Source organism: Nelusetta ayraudi, unplaced genomic scaffold (assembly GCF_046127955.1).
Source record: "Nelusetta ayraudi isolate G7.1 ecotype Tasmania unplaced genomic scaffold, CSIRO-AGI_Nayr_v1 ptg000135l, whole genome shotgun sequence".
Lineage (NCBI taxonomy): Eukaryota > Metazoa > Chordata > Actinopteri > Tetraodontiformes > Monacanthidae > Nelusetta > Nelusetta ayraudi.
The window spans coordinates 14,782,639-14,802,500 of NW_027466185.1; the positions used below are offsets into that span (position 1 = coordinate 14,782,639).

At 54.6% G+C, this 19,862-nt stretch overlaps 3 protein-coding genes across 9 annotated transcripts in view; all 3 read left to right on the top strand.

The window, feature by feature from the left end:
* Nucleotides 1-153: 153 nt before the first annotated feature.
* Nucleotides 154-11,506, top strand: ints3 (integrator complex subunit 3). 4 transcript variants are annotated; one of them, XR_012923777.1, is made up of 29 exons: nt 154-482; nt 1,028-1,111; nt 1,189-1,272; nt 1,352-1,465; nt 1,582-1,666; nt 1,777-1,843; nt 2,624-2,765; nt 2,843-2,972; nt 3,051-3,148; nt 3,229-3,429; nt 3,507-3,594; nt 3,734-3,813; nt 3,957-4,048; nt 4,147-4,253; nt 4,378-4,497; nt 5,086-5,260; nt 5,396-5,450; nt 5,551-5,654; nt 5,738-5,902; nt 5,974-6,127; nt 6,322-6,390; nt 6,481-6,556; nt 6,639-6,752; nt 6,886-6,934; nt 7,027-7,194; nt 7,610-7,710; nt 7,824-7,896; nt 8,067-9,195; nt 10,689-10,825. XR_012923777.1 is itself a non-coding variant. In XM_076011432.1 (29 exons), exons 1-29 carry the CDS (start codon nt 399-401, stop codon nt 11,152-11,154), a joined length of 3,117 nt encoding a protein of 1,038 aa, XP_075867547.1. In that variant the 5' UTR covers nt 155-398; the 3' UTR covers nt 11,155-11,506. The 4 variants fall into 4 exon arrangements, 3 of the variants coding, with proteins under 3 accessions (XP_075867547.1, XP_075867548.1, XP_075867549.1); XM_076011432.1 differs by lacking the exon at nt 8,067-9,195 and adding an exon at nt 11,077-11,506 and having other exon boundaries at nt 155-482; nt 10,689-10,848; XM_076011433.1 differs by lacking the exon at nt 8,067-9,195 and adding an exon at nt 11,077-11,506 and having other exon boundaries at nt 155-482; nt 3,229-3,420; nt 10,689-10,848.
* A 148-nt stretch (nt 11,507-11,654) lies between these two features.
* Nucleotides 11,655-12,532, top strand: LOC142877075 (uncharacterized). Its single transcript, XM_076011436.1, has one exon. It carries the CDS (start codon nt 11,839-11,841, stop codon nt 12,451-12,453), a length of 615 nt encoding a protein of 204 aa, XP_075867551.1. The 5' UTR covers nt 11,655-11,838; the 3' UTR covers nt 12,454-12,532.
* Nucleotides 12,533-13,442: 910 nt separating this feature from the next.
* gon4la (gon-4 like a) overlaps nt 13,443-19,862 on the top strand; it is a 7,367-nt gene continuing 947 nt past the window's right edge. For 2 of the 4 annotated variants that reach the window (XM_076011428.1, XM_076011430.1), the window contains exons 1-20: nt 13,443-13,790; nt 13,911-14,092; nt 14,176-14,256; nt 14,346-14,396; nt 14,482-14,535; nt 14,612-14,707; nt 14,897-14,989; nt 15,167-15,322; nt 15,434-15,641; nt 15,784-15,885; nt 16,010-16,050; nt 16,159-16,274; nt 16,346-16,532; nt 16,795-16,881; nt 16,965-17,142; nt 17,282-17,432; nt 17,509-17,656; nt 17,751-17,867; nt 18,924-19,553; nt 19,633-19,830. In XM_076011428.1, coding sequence (XP_075867543.1) covers nt 13,559-13,790; nt 13,911-14,092; nt 14,176-14,256; nt 14,346-14,396; nt 14,482-14,535; nt 14,612-14,707; nt 14,897-14,989; nt 15,167-15,322; nt 15,434-15,641; nt 15,784-15,885; nt 16,010-16,050; nt 16,159-16,274; nt 16,346-16,532; nt 16,795-16,881; nt 16,965-17,142; nt 17,282-17,432; nt 17,509-17,656; nt 17,751-17,867; nt 18,924-19,553; nt 19,633-19,830 — 3,108 coding nt within the window. In that variant the 5' untranslated portion in view covers nt 13,443-13,558. Of the gene's footprint in view, nt 13,791-13,910; nt 14,099-14,175; nt 14,257-14,345; nt 14,397-14,481; nt 14,536-14,611; nt 14,708-14,896; nt 14,990-15,166; nt 15,323-15,433; nt 15,642-15,783; nt 15,886-16,009; nt 16,051-16,158; nt 16,275-16,345; nt 16,533-16,794; nt 16,882-16,964; nt 17,143-17,281; nt 17,433-17,508; nt 17,657-17,750; nt 17,868-18,923; nt 19,554-19,632; nt 19,831-19,862 lie in introns of those variants that run through there. The other 2 variants (XM_076011429.1, XM_076011431.1) reach the window with 2 other exon arrangements.

Genomic DNA, 19,862 nt, shown 5'->3' on the forward strand with positions numbered 1-19,862 from the left:
AATTCAACTTTTAACGTATCCGTGTTGTTCACCGCCACTGTCCAGACTGTCTCCACCGCTATTGGTCCAAGCCGCACGTCACTCGGAAATGTAACGCAGCTGATTGGCTTCGAGCCCGCAGTCCCCGCCCCCCTCCCTCCGCTCCGTCTGGGACCGGATGTCCGTCATGAATGTGTGTGCGTGTGTGTGTGTGTGTGTGTGTGTGTGTGTTGGGCTCGGACCCACTAACTTTTGAAAACACGCAGTGAGAGTTGGAAGCTGCGGTTCCGACGCGAGCAGCGTTCGAACCCTCCGGTAGAACCGCACCGAGCGCCGGAACTCCCCAGCGAGGAAGCCGGAAAGAGCAGCAGCAACTCGGCGGCCCCGCGGCGGAGCTCCGCTAGCCGCGGCGGGAGCAGATGGAGCCCGCTACGGCCAAGGCGAAGCCGCAGGGCCGCCTGCTGGTGTCCACCCAGCTGGACGCCAAGGACGAGCTGGAGGAGGTAGGAGGCCTCGGGGACCTGAACCCGGTCCCGTCCGGTCTGGTTGAGCGGGCGGGAAGCGGCCACTGTGCCGTCTGCGATACAAAGGAGGAGCAGCGACTAGCAGGCTAGTTAGCTAGTTAGCATGGGTGCTCAGGAGCTAGCAGGGCTAGCAGCGGCGGGGGGTCAGCCGGGCTGGTGGAGAGCCCTCCCTGCCTGTCCGGAGAGTCTCAGTTCGCCCGAGAGGCGTCCAACTGCGGACCCAAACACCGACCGGTGGCTGCCAGTTAGCATAGCATGCTAACCTCCGTAAACATGGACGTGATCAGTCGGTGGCTGGTGCGCATGCGTGCAGTTTCTGCCTTTTCCTCTGCCAGTTAGTAATGCCAACAGTTAACCAGAGTGAGAGACCCACAGACTCACACACGGCAGGAAGTGTGTCGCTGCTACTGACTGTTTGTGTTACAGTGTGTGTACTTCCTGCTGTGTCTCGTCGCAACACAACTGCACCAACGTAAATACCCGAAGCCACCATGTGTCTGTCTTTCTGATGTGTGTGTGTGCAGAGGTTAGAGCGCTGTGTCGGGGTGGTTCAGGCGTTGACGAATGGGCTGTCGGAGCGAGAGGCTAACGACGCTCTCACCGCTAACGTGAGTTACCTTCACCATCACAACTACCAGGTGGAGCAGGAGGGCAGGGTCAAAGGTCACCGGCTGCTGTGTTGCAGGTGTGCAAAGGTCAGCAGCAGCACGAGGAGGTGTGTCTGGGCCTCTTCATGCTGGTCCTCATCGAGCCCCCCCAGGCCCAGAGGGTGAGTCTGACCCCTCTGTTACCCCTCTGTGACCTCACCTTGACCCTCTATGACCTCACCTTGACCCTCTGTGTGGCAGTGTTACAGAGACCTGACGCTGGTCAACAGGGACGGCATGAATGGGGTTCTGGTGAAGGTCAACCAGCTCCTGATGGAGAAGTTCCTCAAGCTGCAGGACGTCCCCAGAACTCAGGTACACAGACACACCAACCATCATCTTCATCATCACCATCATCATCACATAGAACATATGTGTTGGATATAGTTAATCGGTGTGTGTGTGTGTGTGTGTGTGCGTGCGTGCGGCAGCTGGTGTGGCTGGTCCGGGAGCTGGTGAAGAGCAGCATCATGGGAGCTGATGGCGTGGTGATGACCCTGTTGAAGCAGGTTGCAGGTCTGTGTGTGTGTGTGTGTGTGTGTGTGTGTGTGTGTGTGTGTGTGTGTGTGTGTGTGTGTGTGTGTGTGTGTGTGTGTGAGAATTCTGACTGTGTTTGTGTCCTGCAGGGGGCGACATCTCCACTAAGAACCTGTGGCTGGCCGAGAGTGTCCTGGACATCCTGCTGGACCAGAAGTACGTCTGAGTGTATGAGAGACTCTTGCTGTGTCTCAATTCAGGGTCTGCGTTCTTGAAGTGCGCATTTTGAGAGGAAGTTGCATCATCGCACTGCGCGAAGGCTCGTCCCAATTCCCAAGGGTCCTTAGGACGCTCAAAATGCGTACTCGGAATGCGCCCTCGTTCTAGCCGATTCCAAGGATGCACCACTACTATCCTTCCTACTTATGTATCCCATGATGCTTTACGTGCTGCTGCAAAGCATCGTGGGATCCTAGGAAGTCAGCTGAAATTAGCGGCATGTACTGGTAAAGACACTTCATATAAATTTAAGTATTGAAGTTTCACATAAAATATGCAGTTTTAACATTGGGTTTTTATTTATTTGAATATCGAACGGCATCGTTAGATGGAGAACCAATGGTTAGCTTGATGCTATAAAAACGTCACTTCCGGGGTTGGCCAGCAGGAGGGAACGGCGGTGACGAAACAAGGAAATATGCCGAAGGCTAGACCGTCCCATGTGGTTACGGGGAGGCGGGGTTTGGTCCGTCCTTCTAGGCTGGGTCCTTGAAGAACGCTTCCTTCAGACGGAGGACACTCGGTCTGAAGGGTGCAGACCCTGAATTGAGACACAGCATCTGTTGCTCCTGACTGACGGTGTCGTGTCTCTAGTGCCCCCTATTGACGCTCTCTCTGCCAGGGAGTGGCTCTAGTGTGGGTTTGACGCCCCCTAGTGATGGTCTAGTGTCAATCAAGTGTGTGTCTAGCGCCCCCTAGTGACGGTGTCTCTCCCAGGGAGTGGGTGGTGAAGAACGGGATGCTCATCGCCATGTCCATCTACACCTTCCTGCGCCTCATCGTGGACCACGGCGCCCCCAACCTGCTGACGCTGCGGCAGAAGGAGGTGGACTACTGCATCAGCATGCTGAGGGAGAAGGTGAGTGGCTGGGTGGGGGTCGGGGCGTGGCTCCAGCTGACCTCTGGCTAACCTCTGGCTGACCTCTGACCCTGCAGTTCATGGAGTGCCTGATGGTGGGCCGGGATCTGGTCCGCCTGCTGCAGAACGTGGCCCGCATCCCTGAGATGGAGCTACTGTGGAGGGACCTGCTGCACAACCCCCAGGTCCTCAGCCCCCAGTTTACAGGTGGGAAGGTCACCTGACTTCTGACACCCCCCACCCCACTGGCCTCCATTACCCACGATCCTCTGCTCCTGGTTCCAGGCGTCCTGCAGCTGCTGACGGCTCGGACTTCCAGGAAGTTCCTGGCCTGCCGCCTGACCCCCGACATGGAGACCAAGCTGCTGTTCATGACCTCCAGGGTGACCTCCTGACCTCTGACCTCTGCCCCAGTGGCCAGCCAGGTGACCTCCTGACCCTCGGGCTGCGTGTGTGTGTGCAGGTGCGGTTCGGGCAGCAGAAGCGCTACCAGGACTGGTTCCAGCGCCAGTACCTGTCGACGGCCGAGAGCCAATCACTGCGTTGCGACCTCATCCGCTACATCTGCGGCGTGGTGCACCCGTCCAATGAGGTGCTGAGCTCCGACATCCTGCCCCGCTGGGCCATCATTGGCTGGCTGCTCACCACCTGCACGGTAGGAGGGGTGGGGGTAACCTCACTGACCCCGCTGATTTCTGACCCCGCTGACCTCTCTGACCCCTCCTTCCTGTGTGTCTGCAGTCCAACGTGGCGGCCTCCAACGCCAAGCTGGCGCTCTTCTATGATTGGCTGTTCTTCAACCCCGACAAGGACAGCATCATGAACATAGGTCTCACACACAGACACACACACACACACACACACACACATACAGTCCAACACACTGCTGGTCCTGATGTATGTGTGTGTGTGTGTGTGTGTGTGTGTGTGTGTGTGTGTGTGTGTGTGTGTGTGTGTGTGTGTTTCAGAACCAGCCATCCTGGTGATGCATCACTCCATGAAGCCTCATCCTGCCATCACAGCCACACTGCTGGACTTTATGTGCAGGGTAACACACACACAAACACACGGAGGTCACATAATCTGTGCAGCGTCACTCTGTCAGAAGCAGCCACACTGCAGCTCTTCCTGCTGGCTGGCTGTGGGATGGTGGTGGAGGTGTGGAGTCACATGACCTGCTGTCCTCCTCAGATCATCCCTCACTTCTTCCCTCCGCTCGAGTCTCAAGTGCGTCAGGGCGTCTTCAACTCACTCACCTTCATCATGGAGAAGAGAGTGCTGGCGTGAGTCTCACACACACACACACACACACACACACACACACACACACACACACACACACACACACTGTGACCCCTGCTGACATTTGTTGACCTCCCAGTCACCTGGCTCCACTCTTTGATAACCCCAAACTGGACCGAGAGCTTCGCTCCATGTTGAGGGAGAGATTCCCAGAGTTCTGCAGCTCACCATCGCCCCCCTCTGAAGGTAGAACACACACACACACACACATACTCTGGATGACCTGTTTGTGTGCTTCATTGTGTGTGTGTGTGTGTGTGTGTGTGTGTGTGTGTGTGTGTGTGTGTGTGTGTGTGTGTGTGTGTTCCAGCCAAGATGGAGGAGGCGGTCTCCCTGGAGATGGAGCACAACCTGCTGGACAAGGAGGACGGCTGCGACGACAGCACCGATGCAGCCTTCAGCGATGACGAGGAGGAGGTCAACACCAGAGGTGACCCCTAGTGACCTCCAGTGATCCCTGCCCCAATCTCACACAGCAGTCTGACCAGTAGGGGGAGTACCTGGACCATGTTCTGGTTCCAGTCTGGTCCTCTAGACTGGGACCAGAACCATCATCCAATCAGTAGAACAGGGGTGTCAAACTCATCTTAGTTCACAGGCCACATAAAGGAAAATCTATTGCCAAGCGGGCCAGACCGGTAAAATCATGGCATAATAATAATAATAATAACAACTTCAGATTTTTTTCTTTGTTTTACATTGGTATTGTTCTTGTAACACTCTGCACTCTGCTTCCACATTTTAGGACAATGAGGATGGCAAATAGGAGGCGTAATAGCGTAGCTGGAACAACAGTGCAGCTCCAGAGCGGCTGCACTTGGGCCCACTTGCTCTGTGCCGGTATTAACAGTTTGTTTGCAGAGCAGAAACGTGATTGCGACGTCCAGTGGACACTTTTAGAACAGCAGTTTCTTTCATTGAAAAATTGCAGCTTGTTTTTTCACTTTGCAAAATCATCTTGTGGAGCCGAAAACCCCCATTCAGTAGAAGAAGCCCCGCCCTCTTTCTTCTCCTCCAGGTGATGACATCATTGGCCTCTGCTCTCTGGCCATTCACTGTGCAGGGAAGAAGCGGGAGTTCCGATTCCATCCAATCAGGGAAGCCGTGGTGGAGGAGCCCGCTGACATCACGCCCTGGCTCGACCAATTAGACGACACCATGAAGGAGAAAGTGCAGCAGCTTCAGAAGACCAGGTAAGAAGGTGGTGGTGGTGAAGAAGGTGGTCGTGCCCCGTGGTGGTGGAGGAGAAGATGATGGTGGTGGAGGTGGCGCCCCCTTGTGGTGGTTGCTTACTGTGGTCAGCACACTAACTCGCTGTGTCTCCTCAGTGACACCGAGGGCCAGTGTGAGGTCATGCAGGACCTGGTGGACCTGATCCTGGAGGTGAGGAGACAGTGTGTGTGTGTGTGTGTGTGTGTGTGTGTGTGTGTGTGTGTGTGTGTGTGTGTGTGTGTGTGTGTGCTGACCTCTGACCTCTCTCCAGGAGGACTTTGACCAGGAGCAGATGCCCTCGCTGGCCTCCTGCCTGGCTGAGCTCTTCAAGGAGCACTTCAGAGGAGACGTCCTGCCAGATGAGCTGAGCGAGGAGTGAGACACACACATTAAGACACACACACACTCACTCACTCAAATAGACCCAGTCCCAACAGTGTGTGTGTGTCTGTGAGCAGGTCCCTGGAGGAGTCGGTCTCCAAGCCAGTGTGTCTGGTCTTCAGGAACCTGGTCACCATGCAGGAGGACAACAGTGGCTTCTCGGTGCTGCTGGACATGCTGGCTGAGTTCTACCAGAAACAGCCCAAGATCGGCTACCACCTGCTCTACTACCTGAAGGCCAGGTGAGTCCTGCAGCAGGTCACATGACCTTCGGGAGGTCACAACCACACTCAAACTGTGTGTGTGTGAGCAGCAAGGCGGCCAATGGGAAGATGCTACTGTACGAGTCGTTTGCTCAGGCCACGGCTCTGGGAGATCTTCACACCTGCCTGATGATGGACATGAAGGCCTGCCAGGAGGACGACATCAGGCTGCTGTGCTACCTCACCCCCTCCATCTACAGCCAGGTATGCACACGCACACACACACAGACACCCTCCATCTACAGCAAGGTACACACACACGTGGGGAGGTTTAGCCTAGCTCACTAGCTGTTTCCATAGCTTCCCCCTAGCTTTAATGAGCTAATAGAAGGCTAAGCTATCGGAACACACACACACACACACTTTTAGTGACCCACCCCTGCCCCCCTCTCTCTCAGTTCCCTGACGAGACGTTGAGGAGCGGTGAGCTGCTCAACATGATCGTGGCTGTCATCGACTCCACTCAGGTAGCTGTGTGCGTGCGTGCGTGCGTGCGTGTGTGCGTGTGCGTGTGTGTGTGTGTGTCAGTCACATTCTCACTGTGTGTGTGTGTGCAGTTACAGGAGCTGATGTGTCATGTGATGATGGGGAACCTGGTGATGTTCAGAAAGGATTCGGTGCTCAACATCCTCAGTGAGACACACACACACACACACACACTGAGAGAAACATACACTGAGACTTCCACTGACCCCTGAACCCCCCCCCCCCTCAGTCCAGTCCCTGGACTGGGAGACCTTTGAGCAGTACAGCACCTGGCAGCTCTTCCTGGCCCACAGCATCCCGCTGGAGACTATCATCCCCATCCTGCAGCACCTCAAGTACAAAGGTGAGAGCCCCCTCCCTCACCCTTGACTCTCCGCTCAACTCCACACTGCCCCCCCCCTCTCCCAGTGAACCCCCCAACCACCCATTGACCCTATGACCCTCTGACCTGGTGTCTGGTCTCCCTCTGTCTCCAGAGCATCCTGAGGCCTTGTCCTGTCTGCTGCTGCAGCTCCGCAGGGAGAAGTAGGTTCCACCCACTCATCAGGCACCGCCCCTGGCCCTGGCCCCGCCCCCAACACCTGTCTGTCTGTGTGTGTGTGTGTGTGTGTGTGCAGACCCAGTGAGGAGATGGTGAAGATGGTCCTGAGTCGTCCCTGCCACCCTGAGGACCAGTTCACCACCAGCGTCCTCAGGCACTGGGCCTCCAAGCACGACGACACTCTGGGGGAGCACATCAAGGCCCAGCTCATCAAGAACAACAACCAGCCCCGCAAGAGGCAGAGGTACTGACCCTGACCCTGACCTTCATCCTGACCCACACCAAGACCTTAACACTGATCAAGAACAACAACCAGCCCCGCAAGAGGCAGAGGTACTGACCCTGACCCTGACCTTCATCCTGACCCACACCAAGACCTTAACACTGATCAAGAACAACAACCAGCCCCGCAAGAGGCAGAGGTACTGACCCTGACCCTGACCCTGACCTTCATCCTGACCCATACCAAGACCTTAACACTGATCAAGAACAACAACCAGCCCCGCAAGAGGCAGAGGTACTGACCCTGACCTTCATCCTGACCCACACCAAGACCTTAACACTGATCAAGAACAACAACCAGCCCCACAAGAGGGAGAGGTATCGACCTTGACCCTGGACTTAATCCTGACTCTGACTCTGGCCTGTCCTGTGGTCAGTCTCCGCAGCTCCAGCAGTAAACTGGCCCAGCTGACCCTGGAGCAGATCCTGGAGCACCTCGACAACCTGAGGCTGAGTCTGAGCAACACCAAGAACAACTGTGAGACACACACACACACACACACACACACACACACACACACACACACACACACACCCAGCGGTGGTGATGATTGCTGACTGTGTGTGTGTGTGTGTGTGTGTGTGTGTCAGTCTTCACTCAGACTCCAATCCTTCAGGCTCTGCAACACGTTCAGGCCAGCTGTGACGAGGCCCACAAGATGAGGTACACACACTTACACTCATAGACAGACCCACACTGTCACACACACACTTGTTTGCAGTCGTCCTCTGAAGCCGATGATGATGTCCACTTGTGTCTCAGCGGTGGGATCTGTCCTGGATCCACTATGGTTCTGTGGCCTTCTCATCTCCAGGATGGTTCTAGTTCTCCAGTTCCTCGCCTAGAGGGCACTGGAACTCACTTCCTGCACTGATGTTCTCCAAGCAGACCTACTTTGTGTCCATGTGTCCCCTGAGGGGGGCGTACTGTCATGTGGACTTTGAACACGATCATCTGATGGTCCGTTCAGCATTCAGAAACTTCAGAACGTGGACCCAGTTGTGAGAAGATCCCTGATGTGACAGTATCTCATGATGATGTCTTGGATCAGGCTCCAGTGTTCTGTTCTTTTACTGGTAGATGGTGCAGGTGATGGCAACCAACCCCATGTCTGCCAATTTCTCCTCTCCATATGCTGTGACTTAGTACCATATGAGCATTGAAGTCTCCAATGAGGAGGATCTTGTCAGTGGTGGGGATCTGATGAAGGAACAGGACCATCCAGTGATGGAAGAAGGTGTCCTCAGTCTCTGTGTCTGATGGTACAGTGGAGTCTTCCACACTAACCAGTGTAACAAAGGGTTTCTGTGTCAGGGCAACACAGAGGATCTTCAGTCCTTCAGAGTCTTGGCTTTGAGGTGTTCTTCATGGCCAATTCAACACCATGGAGATGTGGTCCACCTTGAGGGTCGCCTTTCCCAAAGACCTCTTTTCTGTTAGCGACCCTTCACTGAGCAGCAGTGTCTCAGTTCAGCTGCAACCAGCGATGTCCTCCTATGAGATCTTCCAGCCCTGCCACTGGAGACCAGCAGGTCCTGGTGGTCCATATTCCATCAGCTTCATGTTGCAAGTTCTTCCATACTGTTTGCCCTGCAGAGGTGCAGTGACCCAAGGTGTGGGAACCTGTCTGGGTTCAGGCTCAGTGGGGGTCATCAATTCTGGGCCGACCTCCCAGGTGGAGGTGACCAGTAGGGTACCTAGACAGGTGACCACCACCCTGCTGCTGCCGCTGGTGGTCTCTGATGGTGGTGCTGCTGGTCTCTGCAAGGCTTTGACCAGAAGCTCCAGGCAGTCCAACCTGCTCCCATCACCACACTCCCAATCCACACAGACTGCAACCACATCCTGGTCTCACTGCCATGGCCACAGGTGGAGACCTGCAGTCCTGTAGAGGGCACCCTTTCCAATAGCACCATCTCCATCATGATGAGGAGGGTCTGGTAGCCAAGGTGGGACCACCAGGTGGGACTAGCAACTACTAACTACAAGCACTAACATAGTACTGCACTACACACTTGCGCATTCCTGGGGGGATGCGCAAGTCCACGATCGCGGAATTTACCGCTGTTTTCAAAGCCCTCTGCAGAAATCGCGGAATATAGGGTGAGGTGTAGAATATTATATTTCACATGTAGTTTTCATCCCTGCCGCGAGATTCCGTGGTCAGATAGATGGGATCTAAGACTTGCAGCTGGTCCTGCCGGTTAAGGAAACAGAAATGACTTTGTTTTGACCAGAACACCATCTTTTTGGACGCTGTAGATGGTGAGTGGCGCCCATGGAGTGATTTCTACCAAATCCTCCGACGCCGGTGTTGTGGTGCTACTTGTTTCCTTGCCGAACAGCTGCAGATGTGCTGTGGTGCCGTCAGCAGACTCAACACAAATTCACAAACGTGCAAAACATATTACCGTCGATTTTAAAGTCGCAGCCCACATCGACCACAGCGAATATGCTTCTGGAAGTGAGTGCTACGTACTAGTGACATTGAAAAATGAAAACAAAGAAAATATGAAATAAACAATTTTTGCGTCGAGTTGGACTCGACCTCACTCCAACATAAAGAATACAACGCATATCGTGATCATAAACTTCCGTGAGCCACCGAGACTCACAGCAAGCACAGCTTTGCTCGGATATTAGTTACTGACGTCAGCGCCAGGCAACATTTTGATTTGGGCTGCCTGAGACAACTGGTTACCATCGGTTTGCCTTGAAAATACCCAAACTTTTTTGTCGATGTTTCTTGTTCTTTTTCCTCGAGTCAACAAACATTTTCAACGCTACATTACAGTCTACACAACACTGCACACTCTGACAGCCTGTCACGTTTTAAAAGTGACGACGTTAACCCGGAAAATGATGTTAAAATGTGCTAAATAATATGTTAACAAAAAATGTCACTGAAGTTTGTGTGCTTGCAAAAATAGTTGTTTTTAATCAATGTTTCAAGACTTAAGCTTTGCTACATGAAATGCACGTAAATATCCATCCCACACTCAATGTTAAAGTTGCAGCGAGTGTGATGCCTCCCAGTGCACAGGGCAGCGGGGTGGTGATTACACAGGGCAGCATCAAATATGAGTTGCAGTGTTTGAATGTTTTCTGGCCTTTCTGGCCTGCACTAAACTGACAGACAAGAGGGACAAAGAGTGTTGAGTGTTTTAGAACCACAATGTTTGACTATATTTTGATATTGCAATTAATTTCATAAGATATTTTTTTCTTCATTATTCCATTAATTTGCATTATAACTGGTCATTTTAGGTTGTTTATTTATTCCCGCGGAAAATCAACTTTCAAGCCGCGGAATCAGGAATTGCTTTTCCTAGAATCAGGATTGTTCTGAATCAACACTTTTTCTCTGCAGATTCCTGGTGGGACTAGTATGACGTCACGGCTGCTACAGCCCCTCCCACCCCCGACCCTGATGATGTCACTTCCTGTCCCTGCAGGTTCAGCGACCTGTTCTCATTGGCCGAGGAGTTTGAGGACTCTCAGGCCAAACCTCCAAAGTCTCGTCGTAAAGCCCCGGCCTCGTCACCACGGTCCCGCAAGGGCCCGGCCCCGCCCACCACCGCCACCGAGGAGGAGAGCAACTCCAGCAGCCCCTCTGTAGGGTTGGGGCGGGAGTCAGGGGGGTTAGGGGGCGGGAATAGTGGGGGGTGAGGGAGGGGGGGGGCGAGAGAGAGGGAGGGAGGATGTTTGAAGTGTCATGCAATACTATACAATATAATATAACCCCATTCAATATAATATGATATAATATAATTATTTACATTAATATATGTATTATGACAGTCTAGTGTAGTGTGGTGATTGACGAGGTCATGTGATCCGCAGGAGGATGAGGACTCCAAGCCCAAGGCCCCCAAGAGGAAGAGGAAGGGATCGTCAGCCGTCGGCTCCGACAGTGACTGACAGGCCCACCCACCAATCCTGAGCCAGCAGCCACTGGAAGAGGCCACGCCCTCCCACCCATCCCCCACCACTCACTGACCTTTGCCCTGAGCACCAGGAGTGGGGGAGACGCCCACTGTGGACGATCCACTGAACTGTCACACCAGACTGAAGGCTGACCAGCAGCAGGTGGAGGGTCACCACCAGGCTCCTATCATGCACTTGGAGGAGGAGGAAGAGGATTTCAGATTATGTGACCGGTGGAGGGCGGAGACTGCGGTGGACTTTGAACCCCCACACCTTCAGACAGTCTGAGCAGCCGAGAGACAGATGAGGAAAAACCATCGTAGATCCAATAAAACTTTTTAAGACACTTTGACTTTGTTTCTGTCCCTCAGAGGCCTCTGCCAATCAGAGCAGTCAGTCTCTGCTGTGATTTGTACACCTTGGTCCAGGTGTGATTGATTGGTCCAGGTGTGCTGGTCCAGGTGAGTCACTGAGAGAAGCTCAGGTGTAGCGAATGAGGATTTGCCCCCTGCAGCAGCTGATAAAGCAGCAGTGGGAGGGGGTGGAGTCACTGCAGTGCAGGTGAGACTGTCGCTCAGTTAAGGCCACCTGGGGCCAACCTGCAGGTGAACCGACCTCAGGTCTCTACCTGCCAACTAGTCTTTCAACTGGTCCTGAACCACGACCCCCTCAGACTCCATGTCGGGGCTGAGTCCCAGACCCGGTCTAAAGACCCTGGTTCTGACCCCGCAGAGGATCCCAGACTTCCTCATCCCGTCCCACAGTCCGAGGCTCACCAGGACCCAGCTGCCATTGAACCCTGAGCACGTGGCTGGGATGCGGAGCTCCCGCCTGGCCAGGTCATGTGACCTGGACCAGAGCACGCGGGCGGCCCTCTCGCTGCCCCACCTGGCCAGGGTCACCACGCCCTACGGCTTCAATGCCGTGCTGGCCACCAGCCCCTGCACCCACCGCCGGGAGTCCCTGTACCACCGGAGACCACTGGCCCAGGACCCCCAGGACGAGGATCCACCTGCTGCTCCCAGTCCCATTCCTGGTCCCATTTCTAGCAGGTCCCGGCTGCTCCGGCCAATCCAGGCTCTGGGCCGGGAGCTTCAGTCCCTGTACCGGAGACCACCAGCTGAGGACCCACAGGACCTGGTGGCCCAGGACCCACCTGCTGCTCTCAGCCCAAGTCCTGGTCCCTTTTCTAGCAGGTCCCGGGTGCTCCTGCTGGGCCAGCAGCTGGTCCAGGATCTCCAGAGACCCATGGCGGCCCTGAAGGCTCGGAGTCCCGCCTACCCAGACTCCTGACCTTGATGAGCAAACGGCTGTAGTTCAGTTGTAGTTTAAATAACCAGAGTTTTAAATAAAGTTTCTTCTGTCTTTTAAACTCACGTCTTGGATGAGTTCTTTAAATTCTGTGAAAGAGCATTGTTGTTGTCAGAGTGGACCAGGAAAAACACCCCTGATTTTCCGGTGGAACCAGTCTGGTGCTGGTTCAAGGTTTGGATCAGAACCTCAAAGGAAGAAGCTACTGGGACAGACTGAGTTCCTGGAGGGATGTTGTTTCACTGACTGGTTGTTGAGATGGAATCATTCAAGATGATTCTCATGAGTCTCCAGTGGTTCTTTTTCAGCAACAAGTGAGAGTGACAAAGGGCGAGTGAGATGAATGACCACGCGTTGGTTCGATTTCACCGAAGGGAAATGTTAAGAAGCGAGACGAAATGAACGAGACTCAGACCGGCTGCTCTGCTGTTTTTGTCCTGTTGGTGTCCTCAGTACCTCACAGATAACCCGGAAACGCAGTTAAGACCAGAAAAAGTAGAAGAAGAAAAGCCGGAAGTGTAGTTTGTTTTCTCGGCATCGTCTCACCGGTGTGGCGGGTGAGTGTGTTTCTATGTTTTAAGCGTAAAAATGTCCCGAACCGGACCCGAACACACACCGTCGGAACCGGAAGCAGTACTAGCTTCCGCGGTTCGGCGGCCACACAGCTAAGACGCTAGCGGTGCTCCGAGCTTAGCATGCTAACTGCGTGACCGTCGCTGTGTGAAGTTGGTTTCGTGTTGGTGTTGCGGCGGTGCTGGCCGGAGCTCCGAAACCACCGGCTCCGCTGACCGGCTGTCGGAACCATCAGAACTTCCGAACTATATTTAAAGTGTTTTTATTCATTCAGAACGAACATATGAACCGTAGCTAGGCAGCCGGTGAATCAAACATCTCGTGTTTAATGCTAATTTCATTCGTATTATGCTTGGTATGTGTGCAGTCATGCTAATGCTATATTTCCATGTGTGCAGTAAACTCTGTGAAAGTGAGACGCGCCGCCGCCTGTTGACTCCGGACGTGTAGCCGCAAGCTAACGCTGAGCCTTTCAGCCGTGACGTCACGGGATCAGAGGTCATGTGTCTCCAGAATGAACGCGGTGCGAAAAAGGCCCCAACTCGACCCGTCCAGACCTCCGATCACCATCGCCACCAGTCGCGGTCTTCTGCCGACCTCCCATGATGCTCCGCGGCTGCCGCCACACACACCTGCTGCTGGGGGCGGGGCTAGGGGGGAGGAGGAAGAGGAGGAGGAGGAGGAGGAGGAGGAGTTGCTGCTGGTGGAGGAGGACACCACCGACTCCAGCCTCATCATCACTATGGGTAACACACACACACACACACACACACACACACACACACACACACTGTCGCTGAAACGGTGATTCACACAACCAGTCTGGGTTGACGAAGTGTGTGTGTGTGTGTGTGTGTGTATGTCAGAGGACAGTCAGGTGCAGCAGGTGAGCAGACGGAGGAGCAACAGGAAGAGAAAGACCATGGAGGAGGAGCATGAGGAGGAGAAGGTGGAGGAGTTGGAGGAGTTGATTGACAGGCAGCTGGACCAATCACTGGAGACCAAGTCTAGGCAGCACAACCTGACCACCGTCAACGTCAAGAACATCCTGCATGTGAGCCACCACACCTGCTGACCTGCTCACCTTTTGACCTGCTGGCCTGCTGACCTGCTGACCTCTGACCTTGTGACCTGCAGGAGGTGATCACCAACGAGCATGTGGTCGCCATGATGAAGGCGGCCATCAACCAGACGGAGGCCGTGCCGCCCTTTGTGAGTGAGACTGTTGTCCAATCAGAGCGCACGTCCAGCTCGGTGTGGGGGGCAACATGATGATGATGTCGTGTCGTCTGTCATCACAGGAACCCAAGATGACGAGGTCAAAGTTCAAGGAGGTGGTGGAGAGAGGAGTGGTGAGTCCATCTATCTGTCAGTCTCCATCTTTCTCTCCCTCCCTCTCTGTCTCTCTCTGACTGCAGTTCCCTGTGTGTCCACCAGGTGATTCCGGCCTGGAACATCTCCCCCATCAAGAAGAGCAGCGATACCTACAAGGTGAGAGGTCCTGAGGTCACTGACCCCTAACCCCTAGCAGTGTGTGTGTGGTGACCAGGCAGCATGTTGCCTTCAGGGTCCTCAGTTCGTGGACATCCCACTGGAGGAGGAGGACTCCTCAGACGAGGAATACCGACCTGATGAGGAGGATGAGGATGAGACCGCCGAGGAGGTGACCTGCTGCTCTGTGATTGGCTGCTGACACTCTAACCGGGTGTGTGTGTGTGTGTGGGAGGAGCCTGGCCCTGACTCTGTGTGTGTGTGTGTGTGTGTGTGTGTGTGTGTGTGTGTGTGTGTGTGTGTGTGTGTGTGTGTGTGTGTGCGCGTGCGTGCGTGCGTGCGTGCGTGCGTGCGTGCGCAGACCCTCCTGGACAGTGACCTGGACAGCTCAGCTTCGTCTCCCAGAGGATCTCGACTGAACCGGCCGGAGGAGGACAGCAGCAGCCCCTGGCAGGTAGACTGGGAACCAGTTAGAGCCAGTATGATCCAGACTGATCCAGTTAGAACAAGTTAGAGCCAGTTAGAACCAGTCTGATCCATGTCAGGGCCCACCTCCTTCTCCTCCTCCTTCTCCTGATGTTGATACGTCCCTGATGTAGTTTTGTTCCTCCCCCTTCCCTCCTCCCTCCAGTCTTCCCGGAGCCACTCCAGGATTGGCTCAGTGTTGATGGGACCACCCCCTCCTCCCAAGGCCCTGCCCCCTAAAGCAGCACCTGACAGCAGCTTCCTGGAGAAACTTCACGCCGTGGAGGAGGAGCTGGATGGCTGTATCAGGACCTATCAGACGGTGGGTGGGCGGGGCTTATGGAGCAGGGGAGGAGCTTCTGGAGTGGTGGTGGGGCTTTGTGAATAGTGGGAGGAGCTTCAGCACCTGATTGGTGGATCCCCCCCCCCCCAGCTGTCGGAGTCACAGGAAGGCGCCAGCCTCATGGCCTACCGCACGCGCTCCAAGCGGCCCCTCAGGGACGTCCCCCTGGACCTGCTGGAGGCGGAGCTTCGAGCCCCTGACATCACACCTGACATGTACGACTCTGGCTCCACCCACCAGGACAGGGAGTGGACCGATTGGCTGAGAGGACTGATGACCACCCACATAGACAACGAAGGTGTGTGTGTGTGTGTGTGTGTGTGTGTGTGTGTGTGTGTGTGTGTGTGTGTGTGTGTGTGTGTGTGTGTGTGTGTGTGTGTGTGTGTGTGTGGTTGAGAGAGAGATGGAGAGAGCAGTGTGTCATGGTGTCTCTCGTCCAGAGGAGGGAGATGATGAAGATGATCCAGAGTACAACTTCCTGGCTGAGACGGACGAACCAGATGTGGAGGATTATAGAGACGACAAGGCCGTCCGCATCACCAGTCAGTCTCACACAGACACACTGACACACACACACAGACTGCTGCTTGCTGTAATGTGTGTGTGTGTGTGTGTGTGTGTGTGTGTGTGTGTGTGTGTGTGTGTGTGTGTGTGTGTCCCCTGCAGAGAAGGAGGTCAACGAGCTGATGGAGGAGCTCTTTGAGACGGTAAGTTTCTTCACACAGCAGCCAATCGCAGTGCTCCATCTCACCACCTGCTGCCTGGGGGGTGGAGGGCGGGGTCACATGGTCACATGATCTCCTACTGTGCTCCAGCTGAAGGAGGATCTGGCAGGTCAGGAGGCTGAAGATGAAGGTCGTGAGGAGGAGGAGGAGCATCAGGAGGAGACCTTCACCCTGCACACACACACACAGGAGGACACACACAGCACGTGGGTCACGCACACACATACTCACACACCTACCTGTGGTTCCTGCTCTGCTAACACCTTCTGCTCTGCAGGGGGCGGGACCTCCAGGAGCAGGCCAGAGACGGACCAATCACAGGCCTGCAGACGGTGAAGCAGCAGCTGGTGTTCCTGAGGAGGGCGGAGCAGGCGCAGCCCCTGCAGAGGGCCCACCCGGCCGAGACCCTCACCCTGAGGCTGCAGGCGCAGCAGAGCCTCCGCCTGCAGCAGCAGCTGCAGCAGGTTCACAGCTCCACCTCCACACACCTGCTGCTCCTTAAAGTCACCAAGGTCACCCTGAGGAGGCCTCAGGCTTTGCTATTCTGAAGAGTCTTTTCAACAACAAGATGCAGCTGAAGCAGCTGTGACCTGACCTGTCTGACCTTTGTTTGACCTCTTGTCTGATGCTTTGATCAGTATGATGATCAAGAAATAGAATAACAGCAACAACCAATCTAAACTCCCTCTGGTGACTTCTGACCCCAGTGTCTCTCCTGCCCTGCAGCACGTCCAGCTGTTGACCCAAACACACCTGCTGAGTTCTCCTGTGGCCAAACTGCAGAGTGAAGCGGAGACCACCAGACACTTCCTGGTACGCACGCACGCACGCACGCACGCATGCACGCACCCTCCCCAGTGACTGCAGCTCTTCCTCCTCCTCCTTCTCCTCCTCAGGTGGAGCTGGAGCTGCTGGCTGGGAGGGCGGAGCTGCTGATGTCGTCGTCCTGTCCGGGTTTCTGCAGTGCCTTCAGGGCCTCTAACCTGCAGGGGGCGCTGCAGCTGCTGGAGGAGCTGCAGAAGAACCCCATTGGCTACCGGCCGCAGCCCCGCCCACCTGATGCCCGGGGATACAGTGAGTGGAGCTGCAGTTCAGCCAGCAGCAGCAGGGAGGCGCACCACTCACTCCCTCCCTGTGTGTGTGTGTGTGTGTGTGTGTGTGTGTGTGTGTGTGTGTGTGTGTGTGTGTGTGTGTGTGTGTGTGTGTGTGACAGTGAGGAGCCACCCGTCCCTTCCCCCACAGCTGGCCTGGATCTTCTCCACCCGTCCAGTCTTCCTCTACCCAGAGCTGCTGCCACTGGTCAGCCTGGACCCAGAGCTCTACTGCCCCCGCAGGACGCAGGCCTTCACTGCAGCCGAGGACTGGTGGGGCTGCTGCTGCTGTTTGTTTGTGTGGTGGTGGGTGTCGGTGATGTCACTAAGGGCTTGCCCCCCATTGCAGCCTGCTGGTGCTGGGCCTCAGGAACCTGCAGGGCTGCCAGGACCCCCCCAGGCTGCTCTCACAGCTGCTGCTCCGCAAGTCACTGCTGCAGCTCCGTCGCCGCCTGCTGCAGTGCTGCCGCCCAGGAGGCCCCGACAACATGGTCAAGGTCAGTGTGCAAGCTCAACCACCCTCCATCTGCTGCTGCCTTCTGATTGGCTGCCGCCTTCTGATTGGCTGCTGCTCTCTGCTGCCCCCTGCAGGCCTTCAGGTACCAGCGGGTGTTGTGGCCGATGCCGGTGGCCTGTCGACCAGTGGCTCCTGCAGACCAGCGACCCCCGGTGGAGAGAGACGAGCAGCTGCTGCCCCTGTGGCTGGTGGTGGGTCGCTGTCACATGACCACTAACACTCAGTATTAATCGCTAGATAATAATGAGTAAACTTCATCTATTACTTAGCTATATAGTATTACTTATGTATGTACGTTTATACGTACATACACACGTAAAGTACCTATTATTACTATATCATGTATACTTAATTATATTAGCTAATGATTGTGTGATTTTAAGTTCTTTAATTTAATTTTGATTCATTTTTAATTCAAAATGTTTTTTTCCTTTCATCCCCATAAATATTTTATTTCTTTAGTTCTTTTTAAAATAATATAATTTTCTCTTTGCACAATATATATGTGTATATATATGTATGTATATATATATATATATATATATATATATATATGTATATTCAAATTCACGTGATTCTCACGTTGTTTGATGCCTTCTGGGCTTCTGTAGGTATTGTTGCACCATAAGCAGCGCATTGTTGTGTTTCCGGTTTCTGCTAAAATCGAGGGGGAAGAAATAGAAACCGAGTCGCCAAAACAGGGAAAGAGCGAGAAAGAGGCAGAGATGAGTTGTTGTCAAGTCAGACACACACACATTGTCAAGACAATGTAAAATTGATCTTGGAAGTGGAGACGCAGAGGGAGTTGTCTGCATGGCAGTAACAGCAGCTGAGTGTGAACAGGAGGGCTGGGGCTCACGCGCCATTTTTTGTTTTGAATTTCACCGTCAACCCGGCAGGGCAAGAAAGGGCTTGAAGTTGACATGCCTCATGCAATTTGCAGACTTTACAACGCTAAAGTAAAGTATTTGTCGGAACACTTCAAATCCCCTCGCTCACTTGAACAGACACCACCCAGAGTTGAATCGAGATGAATCCGAAAAATCGATTTTGAATCGAATCGGAGCCCTAATATTTATATTTATATATTATTTATATATGTATGTATATATTTGATTCCAGTAGATTGACTGAGGATCCTCTGCTGTGTGTGTGTGTGTGTGTGTGTGTGTGTGTGTGTGTGTGTGTGTGTGGTGTGTGTGTGTGTGTGTGTGTGTGTGTGTGTGTGTGTGTGTGTGTGTGTCCAGAGGAGCCTTCCCATCATACACCAGGTGGTACGGAGCTTCAGCGGCATGTCAGGTGGTGTCTCCCAGCAGCAGCGGCGGCGCTGCAGCTCCAGCGCCCCCTACAGTCGCTTCCCCCCCGGCACCAGCTACCCCCCCCGCCTGCCCCCATCCCTGGACTTCAGGAGGGGGGGCTTCGTGCTCAGGCAGCCCCTCCCCCCGCCTCCCCCGCAGGACCAGCCCACCTCAGACGGCTGCTCCTCCTCCATCTCCTCCACCAGCACACAGCTGATCACGCGCCACCATCACACCCTCGCCAGCCTCAGGGGACGGAGCCACACCAGGGGGTGGAGAGAAGAGACTGTAGAGGAGCAGGAGGAGCAGCAGGAGCAGCAGGAGCAGGACAGTGATGATGTCATCACAGGGGTGGAGAAGAAGGAGGAGGTGGGGCAGGAGGAGGAGCAGCAGGAGGAGGCGAGCGAGGTCTTCCTGACTCTGTCGGAGTCCTCCTGCTGCTCCTCCTCCTCCTCCTCCTCAGAGGAGGAGGAGGAGTCAGAGAGCGAACAGGAAGTGATGTCAGAAGCTGAAGCTCCGGCAGAGCAGGAAGAGGAGCAGGAGGAGGATCAGCTGTTTGCTAAAGACTATCTCCTCAGAGTGAGACCTCGCTGATCACATGACTCTCTCCTCAGTGTTGCTACACTAACTGAAGCTAACAGCTGCTGCTGTGTTGCAGGTGTGTGAGGTGCTGCAGGTGCAGCCGGGGCTCCTGGAGCAGCTGCTACAGCTCCTGGATCAGTTTGTGGCTGCAGGGCCACTGGAGGCTCCGGAGCTGCTCCACCAGGGCTTGACAGAGCTGCTGCAGCCGTGGCCTCAGCTGCTGCTCCGCTTTGCTGCCTTCCTCAGTCCAGCACAGGCTCGGCGTTGTGGGCTGGTTGGTGACCTTTGACCTTCACTCCGACCCCT